Source organism: Eucalyptus grandis, chromosome 1, assembly GCF_016545825.1.
Source record: "Eucalyptus grandis isolate ANBG69807.140 chromosome 1, ASM1654582v1, whole genome shotgun sequence".
NCBI lineage: Eukaryota > Viridiplantae > Streptophyta > Magnoliopsida > Myrtales > Myrtaceae > Eucalyptus > Eucalyptus grandis.
The window spans coordinates 8,049,479-8,068,966 of NC_052612.1; the positions used below are offsets into that span (position 1 = coordinate 8,049,479).

Here is a 19,488-nt window from a genome sequence, read left to right on the forward strand (position 1 = left end):
AATTGTTTCACCTCATGTAGCAACCCCTTATCATTGGTTGCAAGTAGTATATCATCCACATACAGCACAAGGAAACAAATTTTGCTCCCACTGACCTTCTGGTATATACATTGATCCATGACATTCTCTACAAAACCAAATGAAGAGATTACATCATGAAACCTCAAGTACCATTGGCGGGATGCTTGTTTCAAGCCATATATAGATTTCTTAAGCTTGCACACCAAATGCTCACCTTTACTAGAGGGAAATCTTTCAGGTTGTTTCATGTAAACCTCCTCCTCCAGTTCTCCATTGAGGAACGCCGTTTTCACATACATCTGATGTAATTCCATATCAAAATGGGCAACCAATGCCAAAATAATACGAAGAGAATCTTTCTTAGATACGGGAGAAAAAGTTTCCATGTAATCAATTCATTCCTTTTGAGTGAATCATTTGGCAACGAGTCTAACTTTATATCTTTCAATGTTACCCAATGAGTCATTCTTAGTTTTGAAGACCCATTTACAACCAATGGCCTTCGCACCATCAGGTAACTGAACCAAATCCCAGACTTCGTTAGATGCCATAGAACTCATCTCTTCCTTCATGGCATTGTATCACAAATTAGATTTATCACTATCCATGGCTTGTGAAAACGTTTCGGGATCATTCTCAGCTCCAATATTGTAGTCAGACTCTTGTAAATACACAATATAATCACTAGGAATTGTCGATTTCCTTATTCTAGCATATCTTCTCAATGTTACATCAACATTCTCTTGAGGAGCGTGTTGTTCAACTGGTTGTTCAACAGTTTCTGGTAATTGCTGAACAATTAGATCTACTAGATCAATATCAGCAGGTTGTGGAATTTCAACGATTGGTTGTTCAATAGTCAGCTGAACTAAAGGGGCATTATGAGCAACAACCAACCCTAAACTTGAGGTGGAAGGATGAATGTTTGGATGATATTTCTTAGGTACAAGGTTCTTCGATTGATTGCTCCCACTAATCAAGTCATTTTCAAGAAATTTTGCATTTTTTGATTCCACAATCTTAGTGGTGTGAGATGGACAATAAAACCTATATCCCTTAGACCTTTTGGCATATCCAATGAAATACCCACTTATGGTCCTTAGGTCCAACTTCTTTTCTTGTGGATTATAAACTCTCACTTCAGACGGGTATCCCCAAACGCGCACATGATACAAACTCGGTTTCCAACCCTTAAATAACTCAAAATGTGTCTTTGGGACAGCCTTGGTCGGAACTCGATTTAATATGTACACTGCCGTCTTAAGTGCTTTAGTCCATAAGGATTTAGGAAGTTTGGAGCTGCTAAGCATACTACCCACCATGTCTAATAAGGTCCAATTTCTTCTTTCCGCTACGCCATTTTGGTCCGAAGAACCAAGCATAGTATATTGGGCAATTATCCTATGCTCTTGAAGAAATCTTGCAAATGGACCAGATGCTTGTCCATCTTCAGTGTATCTACCATAGAATTCTCCACCTTTATCTGATCTCACGATCTTAATTTGCTTATCGCATTGTTTCTCTACTTCCGCCTTAAATACCTTAAAGGCATCTAATGCTCTCATATTTATTATGAATAAAGTAGAGATACATATAACGTGAGTAATCATCTATGAAGGAGATGAAGTATTTCTAACCACAAGAGTCCATATCTGGACTACATATATCTGTATGTATGATTTCTAATATTTTTGTACTCCTCTTGGCACATTTCTTTGTCTTGTTAGTCTGCTTTCCCTTTAAGCAATCCACACAAGTATCACAATCAGTAAAATCTAAAGTACCGAGTACTCCATCATTTACTAATCGCATAATTCTTTCTATGGAGATATATCCCAATCTTCAGTACCACAACATAGAGGAATGTTCTTTCACAACACATCATTTCATACCAGCTTTATCATAAACATGCATCGCATCATAATAGGCATTATCTTGTAAATTAATTCGAAAAAGACCATTAGACAAAGTACCACTCCCAATAATTTCATATTTAATTGATAAACAGAAGTTTGAATCTGAAAAGTTAATAGAGTATTCCAAAGGTACAAGTCTTGAAACTGAAATTAAGTTTCTAGAAAAACTAGAAACATAAAAGGTCTTTTCCAAATTCAAAACAAAGCCACTATTGAGAACTAGTCTACATGTCCCAATAGCTTCCACATGCAAACGCATCTTGTTTCCTGAATAGATACTTTGTTCACTTCACATTGGCTTCCTGTGGTTTTGAAAACCCTGCAAGGAATTCAAAATATGGATTGTAGATCCAGAATCAATCCACCAAGTGTTGTAACTTACATCAGTCATATTAGATTCATAACAAACACAAGAGATTGTATTACCTTTATTCTCGAGCTAGGCATTAAATTTGACACAATCCTTCTTTATATGCCCCTTCTGTTTACAGAAAAAACATTTGGATTCTTTCTTAATGTCAGCTTAGGGAGGTATTTTACATTTTCCCTTATGTTTGCCATGGCCCTTATTCTTTCCTTGTGTTGCCAAATGAGCACTTTCTCCCAATTCCATAATCAGTTTTTCTTCCTCTTGAACACACATGGTCATGAGCTCATTAATTGACCATTTATTCTTATGTGTGTTGTAAGAGATCTTGAAATGTGCATACTGTTGTGGGAGAGTGTTCAGAATATAATACACAAGAAAAGATTCAGATATCTCAACCTCAAGTTCCTTAAGCTGAGCTGTAATGTCCCTCATTTGCATGATGTGCTCACGCACACCTCTAACACTAGTGAGCTTAATGATGAAAACTTCATAATCAGGGTCATGACATGTGTGACATCCTGATTTTCCAATTCTGGTTTCAATTGAATAAGTTGGGCATTTCATCTTTGCGCCTATAGCTCTTTTCTTTGAGTTGGCCACTCATGAGATAACTAGTCTATCAAATGAAGCCGTTAAGGAATCTAAACGCAATAGACTTGAGAATTCGACCAGGAACCGACTGCTCGACTGTGCTAATTAGCAAGGGTCACTACGGCTGCACTCAATTAGAGACCTGGAGATAGGTCGATTCAACGGAACCATGTAATTCGGTGTGGGTGATTCCACCTAATTGCACAATTATTATTGATCGGCACTAAACCAATTTCTCTATCGTTTTGGTACCCTGTGTCCGTATTTGAAACCTCGAGATTTCTACAACAATCAAGAGTCACCAATGTGTCAAAGATGCACTTTGTGGCTTGAAAATAATTAACCACAGGTCAATTGCACAGAAAATTCCTAAAAGCTACCTGGTAGGTTAGAATGCGCTAAAGTCATGACAGATTGAATTTAACTGTTAAATTGAACCCGATTACAGAAATTGGAAGTTCTATCAAGTCACAATTCATTTTAGAAATGTCAACTCATCTCCAGAAGATTTTTCTACAAACCGAGATTTTTGGCAGAAAAGTAAAGTAAGGCCGTTTTGTTCGAGATTGTCAAAGGGCCGTTTTTAATTGAATCTTCGGGATGCAAATCGGATCATTTGATGGGGAAATGTCATGAGAAATCCGATGACACATGGGTTGATTTAATTGAGCTTCAATTTGATGGAATTGAGTGAGAATTGATAGAATTTGATGCACAAATGTCTAAAATTCGTATGCCATGGGGCTAGGGACATTTTGCACCTATTAACAAGCTTGTGGAGGAAGCTTGAGGAGAGAGAGTGGCTGATGGCATGTGATGTCATGGTGGGGGCAAGTGGAAGGAGAGATTGACAAGTGTTGCAAGCTAGAGAGCCACCAAGGGAGCCCCCCCTCTTCACCAGCTTCTTCTTCCCCATTTCTTGGCTTTCTCCATTGTTGTTAAAGGAGAGAAGCTCGGCAAAAACCAGAGGAACCGAGCAGCACCAGCCCCTCCATCGTCGCACGCTAAGAAGGCCATCGTCGGCCATTTTCCTCCCTTGTTTTCCCCTCTTTCCGGTTTACGCCCCCAGCCGACCTTTCGCCAAAGATCCGAGTAAAAGTTAACTTCCGGTTGAATCAACGAACGAGCCACCCATCGCCGCGAGGACGACATCCAAACCGTTCCAGAGCACCTCGCCGCTCGCCGGAACAATTCTCCGGCCGTCTCGTACGGCCGCTCGAAGCCGCCACTCACCGGACCGTCTGGAGTCACCTGGTTCCGCCTGTTTCGCCGGTTTCACGGTTTTCAGCCATTTTCTCCCCATTTCTACCCTACCTCCACCCATACCAACCACCAGCAAGATCCCCTTGACCCCTGAGAGCCGCCGGTTGCCAACCACCCGCTCGCCGGAGCTCCGATCGGCCCGTTTTTGCTGTTGAAGTTGTTGGTTTCTTCTCTGATTCAGCCAGATCGGCGTAAGACAAAAAAAGTTCCAGACTTCGAGGCCCGTTTTCAATGTCTTCTCGGCCTCCGTTGGTGTCGCCGCTTTGGGGTTTATCGACCGCCTTGGTGTCGTGGTCGCCGTGAACTCACCAGCGCGCAAAACCGGTGAGTTTATCCTCTAATCCTTGCTTAGTGAGTTAATGACACTTAAGGGGTGTTTAGATTAGTCTAATTAGGTTTAGGTGGTTAGATTAGATTATTTTAATGTAAATTAGATTAGTTGTATGATTAGCTTAATAGTTGTTTAATTAGGGCTAATTGTATGATTAAATTAGTGTAATCTTGTTTAAGCCCTAATTAATTATTTTTAATTAATAAATTATTTCGAATTTATAAATATTATTTTATTAAATTATATTATTATAATATAATATTTAATTATTTAATTTTCGGAATTAAATTTAATTATTTAATAATTTCGAAAATTTTGCGGGATGGCCGGTTGTTAGAATTGTTGATTGCAGCAATGCGGTCGGTTTGTGTTAATTGTAAGCTTAAATTGAGAAATTGAGTGATTGATGGTTATGGTTAATTATTCCAAAAGTGTGGAATTGAGTGATATTGATGAAGTTTTGTTATTTAACTTGAAAATACCGGTGTTGGCTTTTGGCACCGTAATTAGTTGGTAGGTCGGTTTGTCTCGATTGATTGAATGTATATTTATGTGGGGATTTATCCCAAAGTTGATTAGTGTTGGTTTTTGATGGGAAAATAACCGTGAGAGGTTGTGAGTTGAACCTAGAAAACCATCAAATCTAAATTATGCCGAGTGGGGCCATAATGCCACTACATATAACATTGTCGAGTGGGGCCGTAATGCCACTACATATAACATTGTCGAGTGGGGCCGTGATGCCACTACATATAGACTTGCCTATAAGGCTGTGATTGAGAGTCGAGAATGAATAGTCAGAATGACCGTGTGATGATTTCGATGACATGTAATCGACTAAGTCGATTGATCGCCGAATCGATCCGAGTAATTGAATTGTTTGGATGATGTGGTTGTCAATATTTATTGATTAAACTGACGTGCAGGAAGGAATTGAGGCGAGGTAAGTCCTCTATCCTATTTGTGTGGCTAGAGCGCCCTGAGGCGTATTTTATTCCTAATTGAGTTTTAGAGGGTACGACTCCCTGAGATGTAGTCTCATCCTAGTTGTGGGATAATATTTCAAGTCCCTAGATGACGGTCGTGGAGGACCAAAAGTCTTGGAGTTCGGAAGGTGAAGGCTGAAGAATCGGCGAACGTGTCTGACAAGTTGGTCATAGGACAATTCCCTAATTGTTGAGCCTATCTATTTTGTAGACAATCCAGTGTTGTATATAAACCTATGTGTTTATAGAAAGCTTGTTTGGTTGTGATTGATTGCCTGCCTTTCATCCCAAGTTAAATGTTGTCAGGGGATTTGTTTCGCTTCCACATGTGCAATATAAATATGAATGGGTCGGCGACGTGTCCTGGGAAGTCGCATTTATATCGACCAAAGTGGGATATTCGCACTCTCGGAGGATCGGGGCGTGACATCCCCGTTTAAGTGGTATCAGAGCGGGTCTATGAATGGAGTGATAAGGTGCGATTGTTTATGGGATAGTTAGTAGTAATGGCTTTTAATTCATGATGGTGCATGTGTCTGATAGTTGATTGGTAAATTGTTTGGTAGGTCACTCAATTCTAATTCAATGTGAATTGGAAGGCAGGTCTCTGTAGAGAACTTGCGTTATGAGTGATCAGGAGAGAACTCCTAGGAAGAGGACCGTGGGTCCAGTTACTCGGGGTAGGACGCCAACAAGGGTCGGTACCCGAGGTGGACGTGGTCGAGCGCAAGCTGAGGCCAGCGCTAGTGTTGTAGCACCGCCTTCTGTTAGTGCTGGTGTAACAGCATCGAGTGATCCTAGGTTCGACGGGATTGCTCAGGCGCTAGTGAACCTGGGGAACTTGTTGGGTCAGCAAGCTCAAGATCGAGCCGCCACTATTGCCGTTGTTCATACTGCCGCCAGTGCTGCAACCGCTATTGTTGCCACACTTGCTGGGGTTCAATGCGGAGTTGTGATCAGGGAGCAAGCTACCGCATCCGAGTCAGGATTCAGTTCCAGCAGAGAGGACAATGGACCGGGGAAGAAGCCGATGACTAAAGGAAAGTACCCCATTCATCCCAATCGAAGGAATGGAGTCAGTAAGCCAGCGCAGAGTCAGAATGCTATGTGTCACTTCTGCGGAAGACGACATGGACCAACCCCGTGTCACTTCATGACTGGTGCTTGCTTTAAGTAGGGCCAACAAGGTCACCTGGCCAAAGACTGTCTACGCAAGCAAATGAAACCGCAACAACTGCCGCCACCATCGCCGATGGGACATAACAGAGAGAACACACTGCAGGACATTCAGTGGGATACTTGGATTAGTCCTCCAGTGCAAGGTAGAGTACAGGCTGTCACTCGACATGAGTTAGAGGACCCATCGAATGTGTGTCAAATCTGTGGAAAGAAGCATGTGTCAGCCCAGTGTCCAAGTATAACGGGAGCATGCTTCGAATGTAACCAGCACAGCCATCTGGCGAGGAATTGCCCGCGTAGGTCCAGGAGAACGTAAGCACTACCATCGCAAATAGGACGTCACTAGGAGAACGAGAAGAGCACGAATGGACTGACCATGCACCGATCAGGGGAAGCATGTTTTTGAAGTGTTTTTATCAGAGTAGCGCAACAAGATTTTGAGTAAGGTTGTAGAACTTCCGTGGTTGTAATAAAGTAGTAGAAAGAAGTATTTCTGACTATAGTGTACGAGACCAGATTGTTTAAGTATAACTTTAATGTATGTGAAAAGGTTCGGCTCGAGGAGCTTTTGTTGTAAGGAATTGTGGTAGTAATATATTGCAGTTTGAACAGTTAGCGTGTGAAAGTTTTGTATTGCCGAGAGTCGAAAAGAACATTCAATCCCTGTTAATTCGTCACTAAAGACGATCAGGTTCTAATTGTAGGTTGCCAAGATTTATTTAGCAACTGTAGTGAATGCGACAGTTGAGGAATCGAGTATGGAGAACTAAGCCACGGTACAGAAATTTCCAGATGTGTTTCCTAAAGAGTTGCTAGGTCTACCGCCAGAGAGAGAGATCGAGTTTGTGATTGAGTTAGCGCCCGGGATAGAGCCAATCTCTAAGGCTTCTTACCAGATGGCGTTGTCTGAATTAAAGGAATTGAAGGTGCAGATGCAAGAATTGCTAGATAAGGGATTCATACACCCTAGTGCGTCACCTTGGGGAGCACCAGTTCTGTTTGTAAAGAAGAAGGACGGTTCGTTACGTCTGTGCATCAACTACTGTCAACTAAATCAAGTGACAATCAAGAACAAGTATCCACTTCCGAGGATCAACGACTTGTTTGACCAGCTTCAAGGAGCGTCGATATTTTCAAAGATCGACTTGAGGACATGGTATCATCAGTTGAGGATCAAGAAGGAAGACATACCGAAGTCAAAAAAGAATGAAGAAAAAGTGAAAATATTTTCCATTAACTAATTATTTTAAATGGTATAAATGATTATTTAAAAAATATATTTTTTAAATTATTTACTTTCCGTGAAATAATTGCACAGTCAAGTGAGAAGAGAATATCTAGTTAAGAAAACCTTTTTACAATTAGGGTCCGTTCGTTTCGCGGAAAATGGGTCATTTCCAGAAAATATTTTCCCATAAGTCATTTTTTAGGAAAATGACAATATTTTCTAATGTTCGGTTAAAATCTGAAAAAATTTTGGAAAATATTTTCCGGTGTTCGATAAAGAAAATATTTTCTAAGACATCACCACTTAAGCATGCATCACTTACCAACCTATAAATCCATCAAATATGAACTTGCCTTTAAATCCAGGCAAACTTACTTCATATCTTTGTCCCTTCATTGTCACCAAATGCTCATCTACTCTAAAAAATGTTCGTATGAATTTTAAAAAGAAGCAAAAGAGAAAAAAAGCAAAGCATGTACAACCCTTATGAGAATCTTCCAATTGAGTGGTCTGTTCTCCCCCTACGTCTTTTGTGTTCTAATAAACAAAAGAAAAAAATAAGCAAAGCATGTAAAGCACTTTGCTTGAGCAATGTACAACTGTAGGATAGAATAAATAAAGAAAATGATAGACAAGAGTGCAGAGCGCGAGCTTAAGCTCGAGGTTCGCCTAGCAACACCAACAACTAGTCAAGAAAGAAAAAGATGGGAAACAAAGAAAAAAGAAATAGAAAAGAAAAAGGAAATTAAAAATAATTCGGAATTAAAAAAGAAAAAAATAATTAAAAAATAATTCTAACAAAAAAAAAGAAAAGAAGAAAAAGAAATGGGAGGAGGAAGTGAGGATTTGTAGAGGTGTGAGACAAGAGAGATCAAGTGAGGAAAATATTTTCCACTTTTCAAAAGTGGAAAACATTTTCCCTTAATTTAGAACACTTTTTTTTCCTTTTATGAAAAACATTTTCCCCAAAGAATTCATTTTCCATGAAACGAACGCGGAAAATTCGAAAAATATTTTCCTAGAAATTATTTTCCATGAAACGAATGGAGCCTTAATCTCTCTATATATGTGAGCTTCGGTTCAGCCTCTTCTCTTCACTCCCAAGTCCCAAGTCCCAACTCCTATAGACTAACTTCATCACTGCTGCTCACCCTTTCTCGATCACCCCCTTCTCAGTTTCAGCAACTCAATTCGGATCCAATCATGGGTGTCGTCAGTTACGACTTTGAGATCACGACCCCAGTCCCTCCGGCCAAGATGTTCAAGGCTGCTGTCCTCGACAGTGATAACCTCATTCCCAAGGTGCTCCCGCAAGCCATCAAGAGCGTCGAAGTCCTCGAGGGCGATGGAGGTCTCGGGACCATCAAGTTGATCACTTTCGGCGAAGGTTAGGCTATCTGTGTTAGGATTGCCCAAGATCAAGGCGGTTCCAATCTTATGGAACATCATGATGAATGTTTAAAAAGATAGATATGTAACTTGGTTAATTAAGATGTTTCTAATAATTGATTTTTCACAAGTGATCATGTGCTTGATTCCAAACGAGCGAAATCCGGCCATGTCTAAGTCAATCGTATTGGATTGCAGTCGAAACAACCTAAATGGCCCAATTGATGCCATCAAGATCGTTGCTTGCGATGTTGAAACTAGTGAGTTCTAAACGTGAATGTTACTTTTTTCTTACTTTGATAGGCAGTCAATACAAGACAATGAAGCACAAGGTTGAGGCCCTGGACAAGGAGAACTTCACCTACAGCTACTCGATCATTGAGGGCGACGTGCTGGGCACCACCTTCGAGAAGATCAGCTACAAGGCGAAGATCACTGCGTCGCCCGAGGGAGGCTCGGTGTGCAAGAACACGAGCAAGTACTTCACCATTGGTGAGGTGGACATCACCGAGGAGAAGATCAAGGCCGGGAAAGAGAAGGCGTCCTCGATGTTCAAGGCCATCGAGGCTTATCTCTTGGCAAACCCTGATGCCTATTGAGTAGATCCCATCACTATCTTGACCGTTCATCGTACTATGTTAAATATGTCTGGTTGTGCTAAATTCAAAAGGAGAGAAGATGAGTTTTGAGTCGCTTTATGCTTGGAGTTAAGCATGTTGGACCGGTGAGTGCTGTTTGTTCTTGTCTTTTCTCATAATAAGAGAATGAAAGGTGTGGCAGGAATCTAGTGCAGTGGTTTTGTGGAATTTTGTAAATTGTGCTACATATCTAGTGTATCAAGTCGAAAAGAAGTTGAATAAACTTGATATTTTGTTGGTATCATGAGATTCTCTAATTTTCAGCAAATTTCATACAAGAAGAGAATTCATGAGTAACAAATGAATAAATCCGAACTTCGGCTTGATATCTCAAATTTGGATTAATTTTTAAAACTATCAAAGTGGTAGAATCTTTCAAAAATCGTTATGCATATGATCATTAACGAAAAGTACATTTTTATTGTATGTCAAGAAAGCTACCGACAAAATAAAGTTAATGTTTTTAGGGTTTGGACTTATCTTATTGTAATGCTCGGGCTATTTGAAATTCTATTTAGCTAATCCTATCTTATCTCTTGATGGGGACATTGGATTAGAGACAAATGCTTCAACACTAATAATGATAAAAAGGAAAAAGAGAAGCAAAATATAACGGAAAAGCAGCAGCCTCCACTTCCCCCAAACTTAGACGATGAGCTGATCTTGGGACATCTCGACTGCCGACCCAATTTTGACCAAGTCAAACTATCGGTGCTAGTGAAGTTTGAATCAACCTTAAGTTATAAAAATGATTTCGAAAGGCCTTACTGCATACATTTTGTGACATCCCAGATTTTCAACTCTGTTTTCTACTGAATAAATCGGGCATTTCATTGACGCGTCCATGGGGCTATTCTCAGAGCTGATTACTGTTGAAATAACTAAACTATCTGGGGAAACCAATAAGGGTTTTAAAGCAAATAGACTTGAAAATTCAACTAGAAATCGGCTTCTCGACCGTGTCTATCTTTAGAGGCCATTGCGGCATAGTATAAAATCGATTTGAAATCAGAAATAGGTTGGTTCGATAGAGATGTGTAGCTAATCGTGGGTAACACCACTAGATTGGAAAATTCTCATTGACCGGCACTAAACTGATTTTCTTATTGTTTTGGTACCATGTATCCGTATTTGAATCCTCGAGATTTTCACGACAACCGAGAGTCGCCAATGAGTCGAGTGGTTCATAGTGGCACGAAAAAAATCAACAGCGAGTCATTTGCACTAAAATTTTCAGAAAGTTACCGGGTAGCCTAGGTCACGCTAAAAAAACGTGCCAAGTGAAATTAACTGTGAATTCAAGCCCGATTTCAGAAATTGAAGATTCTGTCATGTCACAATAAATTTTAGAAACGTCGACTCAGTCTCAGAAGGTTTTTTTAGAGATTACAAGATTTTTACGGGAAATGGATTCGGACGTCGAGAAATTATCGGAAAATTGGATTGGCCAAGTTGATTGGAATTTTGGCCTCTTTATTGAACCCTTGGGTGTCGAGGACTTGCTGAAAGTGGTATGAGCAATTTCTTCGACGAAGTTGGACATTAAATTAGGAATTTTGGTGAGGAATTGAAGCCCAAAGTAATGCAATTCGGATGCCAAATTAGGAGCTGGAATTTTGGCTTCCATTTGGACAATTTGTGGGAAATTTCTTGATGGAAAGTAAATGGGAGACATTAAAATAATTATGTGGGCTTTAGAGGGGACAAACACTTAAATGGTTGGGATAAGTGTGGACTTTAGCTTCCCCTCAGCCGCAACTTCTTCTGCACGCCAAAACAGCTGCCTTGGTCTTCACCGTGCGTCCCTTCTCTCTCTCAATCACGCTGGCTTCTGCTTTTCATTTCTTTCCTTCGACCCTCAACCCCACGTTTTCTCCCTCGGCTCCATCAATTTTACTTCTTCCTTCACCGAAAACAACCCAGCCACTGCCACGTCCTAGCTTCCACCAGTTCGTGCGCCCGTCCGGTCAACAAGCTAGCATGGAAGAGCACCGAAGTTGACCACCGTTCAATCCCTGGCGCCAGCAGCTGCTTCTGCTTTGGCGTTGCTTTCATTTCTCTTTTCGGATCCCTGCTCCACCACTATCACCATCGTCAGCTTGCCACTCCACCGAACTCCATCGTGCGCCCCTGTAGCTCACTGAAAGCCCACGCTCCACGCAGCAGCTGCCTCCGCCCACACGTTGCTTCAACACCAGCAAGCTGCCCGAGCATTCTTCCCTATCTCGCGCCAGTAACGTCCCAGCTTCTGCCTCTCACGTTGACTGCCAGCACGACCGAGCTCCTTCCTTCGCTAGATTTCTTTCACGGTTGGCCCAGTGAAGCGTCTTCTTCAGCCCACGTGATCCACCGAAGTTTGACGAAATAGCTCCCCATCTTGTTGACCCCGTAAATCCTACTGACTCAACCGCTCCATCCCGCTGCCGCCCCACCAAAACACCATCAAAATTTCAGTCAAACTCCACCGCAACCTTCAATTTGTTGACCCTGCTGCCGTGTGGCTTCACTACCCGTCACGGTTCCACCAGCGACTCTGCTCCACCGAATCCCTGCCGCACGATCGGTCAGTTCCATCAGCAGCAACGACGTCCGCATGGTCTTCTTCAGCTCGTGCGCTTTGCTGCTCCTCTTGCTCGTGAAGTTCAACCCACTTGAAGCATGCATAAATTCAGCCCAAGTGAACTTCAGCTTCAACCCATTGATTTCAGTCCGGCCCAATCCAACAGTCCTCAGCCCATTTGAAGTTCAGCCCAGCTTTGAAGCCCAGCAAATTTAGTAGCTCAGCCCAGTTTCTTGAGGCCCAGCCCACGAAGCCAAGCCTAACCGCAAGTTCAGCCCAAGCCTAGAATTTTATGTGGGCTTGCAAGGTTTCTTGGCCCGGTTCGAGTGTCCACCGAAGCCGCCGAAAATTTGGATTTCAGCCGCCGTCGCATCGCCATCGCGGTGTTCCAGTCTTAGCTTTTCACAAATAAGTTTTGCTCACTAATGCTTTCTTAGTTTACTAATTATGCATAAGGGTTGATTAGATTTAATTAAGTGCAATTAGGTGGTTAGATTAGTTTAGGACAATTAAATTAGTGACTTATTGATGCATGTTAGGTGGTTAGACTTAGTCATTAGCTAGTAGAGAGCTTCTACTATTTATTAATTGTATCTCGGGATTTTTCCCGACCCGTCTCGGGCTTTAATTAAGCATTACGGTAATTATTTATTAATTTTCGAAATTAATTTAATTATTTATTTATTTTCTGGAAATTCAACCGAGATGGCGGTGACTAGGATTTTATGATGATGATCGTGGTACAGTCCGTTTATGTAATTGAGCTTTATTTCGTGCTGAATTGAATTATTTGTGAAAGTGGGAATTATTCTTTAATTGGATAATCGTTGGTTATTAATTGAAAAATAACCGAGCATTGGTTGATAATGCCAAAAATATTTGAGTGGACTACAGAAAATGTGGGAGTTATGGAAATGAAAATATTATATTTTGGATAAGGCCGACCGTGCCCCCACACACGGTTACTTTATCGAGAATGATTAAAAGATGGAATTGATTGTATGATTGTGATAGTATACTATATCAGCCTACGGGCGATATGGCAGCTTAGCAGAGAGCAGTATACCTTATCAGCTTAGATTGAGCACTGTCAGTATACTATATCAGCCTAAGGGGGATATAGCAGCTTAGCAGGGAGCAGTATACATGATCATCTTAGAAGCGAGCTATACTATCTATTTATCAACTTAGCAGTAAGCAGTCCCGATATGAACGGACTTATAAATAGTATGAGATGAGCTGACCAAGAAAGGATCAAGTGGGACCGTAAAACCATTTAAATATTGAAAGGGTCGATGGGACCGTAAAGTAATTTAAATATTGAAAGGGTCAAGTGGGACCGTAAAGCCATTAAATATGGAAAGTTGTCGAGTAGGACCGTAAAGCTACTAAATATTGAAAGTTGCTGAGTGGGGCTGTGATTATCACCTATAAATAAGCTGTGTCCTAAGGACCGTGATTCATAATTGGGAATTGAGTTGGAATAATTGAAATGACCGGAAGTGATCTTGTTAATGTGTAATCGACTAAGTCAATTGATCATTGATTTAATTTGATGTTGTGAATTGATTGATTGAATGGAAATGACCGGTGAGGTTGTTGACATCTAAATTTCACCTAAGTTAATTAATTTAAAAAGTAGCATTAAAGGTTAGGAATTAGTCAAAAAAATTATTATTCAAAAACAAAAGAGTTTAAAGAAATTTTGAAAAAGAAAAAGAAAAAAAACGAAAATGGTCGGGTCGGGCCCGATTCGACCTTGGCTTGACTCGCCCCTCTCTTTTCTTCCCCTTGCGTTGGGCCTGGCCCAATCTCCTTTCTCCTTAGGCGGCTCGGCCCGTCATTCTTCCCTTCTATTGGTCTTTGCTCGAAGACTTACAGAAGGCAGAGCAACAGGAGGGAGCAGCAGAGGATCGAGATGGCAGGCGGCCAGCGTGATCTACGGGTCGGGGGGTAGTCCGGCCGGCAAGCTAGTAGCTGCAGAAGCCATGCGCACTTGCTGGCTGAGCATAAAATTGGAGGAAGAGAATCGGGACCAAAAATAGACCAAGCCGAGAGCAAGCAAGAGAGAAACATTGAGGGAAGGAGAGGCCGAACCGGAGGCAGGAAGCTCAAGGGAGCAGCTCATCGTCACCGAGGTCCGTTCGCCCACCGTTGTACGCCATTGTCCATCACCGGACGAGGTAGGCCCCCGAACGCCGTGGTTTCGTTTTTGGAAAATGCTAGGCCGGAGCTCACGGTCGATCAGTTCGCATGAGCTCCGGTCCACGTTGCCTTTGCGCTTTGCTCCCGTGTCCTCCTACATTATATTTTAAGACCCCTAAAGCATGTTCGGCACTCGGTTGAGTCGGAATCCTTCGGGTTTGGTAGTGTAGACCATGTGTATGACAAAACTCCTCAAAGAAAACCGAAGGGTATCCTGCGTTTTAACAATGGACCCGCTCATTTTGGCCCTCGTACTTGTTGAATCCTTGTTTCTTTGCCTGTATTCGTTGTGTTTTCAAATGGTTTGCACAAGATATTGGCATGTATTTGAATCGACGACTCGTTCCGTCGAAAATAGGTTAGTGGTCGCCGGAATAGGTAACCGGCGCCGGTCGGGGAGGATGATTGGTGGGCAGCAGTAGTCCGGCAACTTTCCTTAGGGTGGTCAGTATTCACGGAGTAGCCGGCGTCAGTCCAGCGAGGGAGCAGCAGGAGCCTCGGCATGTTGCAGTTGCGGAAGAAGAAAGCCCGAAGAAGACGATCCGAAAAGGGCAGGAGAAAATAAAAAAATAAAAAAGAAAAAAGAAAAGAAAGCACAAAAGGGTTTAAAAAATAGAAAAAGAGAAATGGGCTTCGTGTTGGGCTGGTTTTTATTTCGTGGGCTGATTAGGTTGGGCCGGAAATGGAAATAAGAAAATTGACCCTCAAATGGGTTGAAGTAAAAATCGAAGATGGGCATTGGGCCGAGAATTATCCCTGTTTCTTTTTTTTTTTAATTCATGTGGGTTTTTTTTTTTAGTGGGCCGAACGCGGTCTGGCCCCCAAAAAAAATATTTTTCAAAAAAAATTTAAAAAAAATTAAAAATTTTCAAAAAATCCAAAATTGTTTGGGTTGGTTGGAAATTGCTATGTATTTCCGTTTAAGTGTAGTTATGCATTTATTTGCTCATATGTTGATTACATCGCATGTTTAGTTTACATATCTCATTATGTTTAATGGCATGTGTGTAGTCTTATGGCAATTAGGACATTGTTAGCTATGGTTGTTGGTTTAATAATTGCACACCCGTGTGATCACTTTATATGTTAGTGGATAAGTAAAATTAATCCAAACTGCCTGACAAAAATTATTTTGTTAAAATGAACAAGATTTGGTACCGAAATGGCACTAATTGACCAATTAGTGTAATCAAGTCCCTAATCCTAGATCTCTGGTTGCGTAGGAAGTGTGGCATACTCTCGTGCCCTACTTGATTTCTAGCCAACCCCAATAAGCTAGTGGTGACTCTTTATTGTAAATTTTTTAAGAATATTCCAACGTCGCGTGGGGTATGGGATTGGGAGAGTCTGTGCCTAATCATCGGCCTTAGGTCCATCCTTTACGCAATACCCCTAAACCTATTCCCTCCCCCGGAGGGTAGGTCGTAACAGAGGTCGATTTGATCGATGCTTCGATCTGTGATGTGATTGCTTGGGTGTCTATTTGATTTATGCTAATATACAGGTGGAATCTGAGGCCAAGTTAGTCCTCTGACTCGTGTTGTGCATAGGCAGCCCTAAGGTGTATTGATTTACTAATCGGGTCTTAGGAGGTAGAACTTGCTGAGACGTTGTCTCATTAGTTATTGAATAACCATTTCAAGTCCCTAGATGTAGTAGACTTGGATTTTGAAGATCTCGAAAGTCCGGTGTAGTCTGCTGAAGGTTCCAGTTGGAGTGTGGAGAATGATGAAGAGGAGGACGGGGACCCGTAGCTTGTAGAACCCCACTTCTGCTTTTATACCTTTTTTTAAACTGGCTTAAGTTGAATTGGACTTAATAGTTCACCTTGTATATATATGTGCACTAGTTTGCAATGTATATAAGAGTGAATGTTCTTAAGGGTTTGAAATTTAGTCCTACTGTTCTATCCCAATGTTTTGTTGTCTGGGGATTTATAATTGCTTCCGCATTTGCATATGAAAATGAAAGGGTCGGTGATATGTCCTGGGATATTGCAAATTAATTTTTAATCGACCAAGGTCAGGGATGGGCGCGTGCCCGAGGATCAGGGTGCGACACATTAGAATCAAATCTACTGTGACATTAGGGCATTATGAATGAAGAAATATATTATATGATGTTTATATTGGGCAAGAAGCTAACATGATATCACCAACTAATTAAGCATTTTCGTTTGCTACATATTAAACGAGACAAAATTCGATTAATATGCTTTTCTCCAAATAAGGACCTTTCGTTATAATATCTAATCGGCACATCATCGTCACGTAGTCCTACCAAATCGTTGTTAGATCGAACTCCACAACAATCATTTCAAAGTGATGGCTACCCATGTGAGCTTGAGAATGTTCATCTTTTGGAACATAAACTTTGACATTTCAACGTGAATCTGAAAGGAACCGTGCGAACAAAACATTGACTCATTCTTCTTTCATGAAACAGAGTCAGCAGTAAAAGTAATGAAGCTAGATTATGACAGGGAAGCATCCAGGAAATCTTCCCTCTTCCCTACGAATGACACAAACGTCGACATTATTGGAAGACTCAAATGTGTTAATGAAGGATGTGCTTGACCCATGTCTTCCTTTTTCGACCGTCCAACTGGTCAAGGAAGTGGTATTCATGGTGATGGTGGCACCAGTGTGCACGCGGATGAGTCTCAATTCACGACCCACCATGCGTTTATCATGCAAGAATTATCTACATGCACTCAAGCTTGATTGTCCGAGCCGCTGGGCTCTGTTAGAATATTTAAATAGTAAGTTAATGACTTCCCACCCTCAAGGGTATCTGCATTCGAAGATCTCTTGCATGCTAATAAGTATAATTTGGGCTTGAGATCCATGCCTTTTGTCCTCTTTCTTGATTATATGATTTAGACCATTGCGATGTTGACCTAGATTACTAAACGAGGCAATTAAGAATCATTTAGAGGGCATTTTAACATAATCTCACACATCTCTTGCCGAGGGACTTGGAACTGTTAGGCGAAGATGAATTCAATTCCACCTGCAAGAATGTTCAAGGGCTTTGTTCTCGATGACAATCTCATCCCCAAGCTCCTTCCGCAAGCCATTTAGGATTTTGTCACCCTTGAAGGTGATGGCGGTCCCGGCACCATCACGTTGTTTTCAGCAAAGGCGAGTGCTTGCGCTGTCTTCTAATTTCACTCATTTTGATCGCATCGCATTAACATGTGATGTCAAGAAGATGTTTGCCGACATTCTTTGATAAGGCTAACGTGGGAGCTGACTGCAGTTTTTTGTGTCTCGCAGCTAGACAGTTCAACTCGGTGAAGCACCAGTCGACAAGCTGGACAAGGAAAGCTCACGCACACATATGCCATCGTTGAGGGCGATGCGCTAGAGAAGATCTCGAATGAGATCAAGACCGAGGTGGGGGCAAGAGCACGAGCAAGTACTTCGCCATGGACGGGAGGAGAACAAGGCCAGCAAAGAGAAGGCCATGGGAATGTTGAAAGCCATTGAAGCCCATCTCTTGCAAAAACCCTGATGCTTACAGTTGAGTCGTTGCTGCACGTTGGCTCGATCTATCTCCCACCATGGTTTACGTCTTCATTCTCGTGTCTCTTTCAAGAAAAATAACAATCGAGACTGAACCGTAACTATGTTTTGAAGCGGTAGATATGCTGCATGCTGTCATCAAAGACGCTCGTCAAACATCTTGTAAAGATCTCGGCATTCTTTTACAGAGTTGAAACTGCTGCGAGATTATGAATATGAATGCGCCCCTTTGACCATCTGACATCTGTGTCTGAGGCCAGATCAGAAAAGCATATCAAGGAAGAGAACAGTTGACTCAAGAAGGGACGGTCAACTCTTTCACATAAGAATTTTCTGCATTTGACACGCAATTGTTACTTCACATTCGTATTTTTAAGTCTCGAGATTTAACAAAGACTTTGGCGTGGAAAATCATTCGCGACTCATATGTGACGGAATGGCACGCGATCGGAAGCTTGAAAGAGATGAGAAAAAGGCACTTGATGGAGACTCAGAAATGAGTTGACGTGGTATATATTTAATCGATTTTGGATGTTTTATCTTAGGGAGGTTCATATGGGTTCCACATAAACCTATCAAATTTAGCGATTTAAATTAACTTAGTACATATAGCACAATTTTGATGAATAAATGGAAATGAGCTAGCGTCATATTTATATTAAGTGGAATTTGGACTTTTAATTCCAGTGAATTCAATATGGATCCTATGTGAACCCATCAGATTTGGCGATTTAGATCAATTTAGGAAATACAACACACTTTTGACAAAGACTCGGACATGAGTTAGGGTCTTATTTTTTCTAAGGAAAATCTAGACTTTTAATTCCAGCGAGTTCCATATAGGTCCCCCATGAACCCATCAGATTTAGCGATTTGGGTTAATTTAGTACATACGGCGTAATTTTGATGAAAGAGCACTGTATTTTAATCAAGATGATCTGAACTTTTAATTTTAGTGAGTTTCCTATGGATCCCACATGAACCCATCAAATTTAGCAATTTAGATTAACTTAGTATATACAATACAATTTTGACGAAAACTTAGAAATGACATAGCATTGTATTTACATCAAGGAGAATCTAGACTTTTAATTCGAGTGAGTTCCAAATGGATCCCACGTGAACTTGTTAGATTTAGCGATTTAGATCAATTTAGGACATACAACACACTTTTGATGAAGACTCGGAAATGAGCTAAGGACTTATTCATATTAAGCAATATCTGGACTTTTAATTCTAGTGAGTTCCATATGGGTCCCACTTGAACCCATTGAATTTAGCAAT

General features: G+C 41.2%; 1 protein-coding gene across 1 annotated transcript; it reads left to right on the forward strand.

Moving 5' to 3' along the window:
- The first annotated feature begins 9,088 nt into the window (after positions 1 to 9,088).
- LOC104437744 (major allergen Pru av 1-like) lies at positions 9,089 to 9,873 on the forward strand. The gene is made up of 2 exons (XM_039303306.1): positions 9,089 to 9,272; positions 9,578 to 9,873. Exons 1-2 carry the CDS (start codon positions 9,089 to 9,091, stop codon positions 9,871 to 9,873), a joined length of 480 nt encoding a protein of 159 aa, XP_039159240.1.
- Positions 9,874 to 19,488: the final 9,615 nt, after the last annotated feature.

Coding starts and splice junctions, on each gene's coding strand:
- LOC104437744 (XM_039303306.1), top strand. CDS start 9,089: ATGGGTGTCGTCAGTTACGACTTTGAGATCACGACCCCAGTCCCTCCG. Junction 9,273..9,577: donor GTTGATCACTTTCGGCGAAG/GTTAGGCTATCT, acceptor TTACTTTGATAG/GCAGTCAATACAAGACAATG.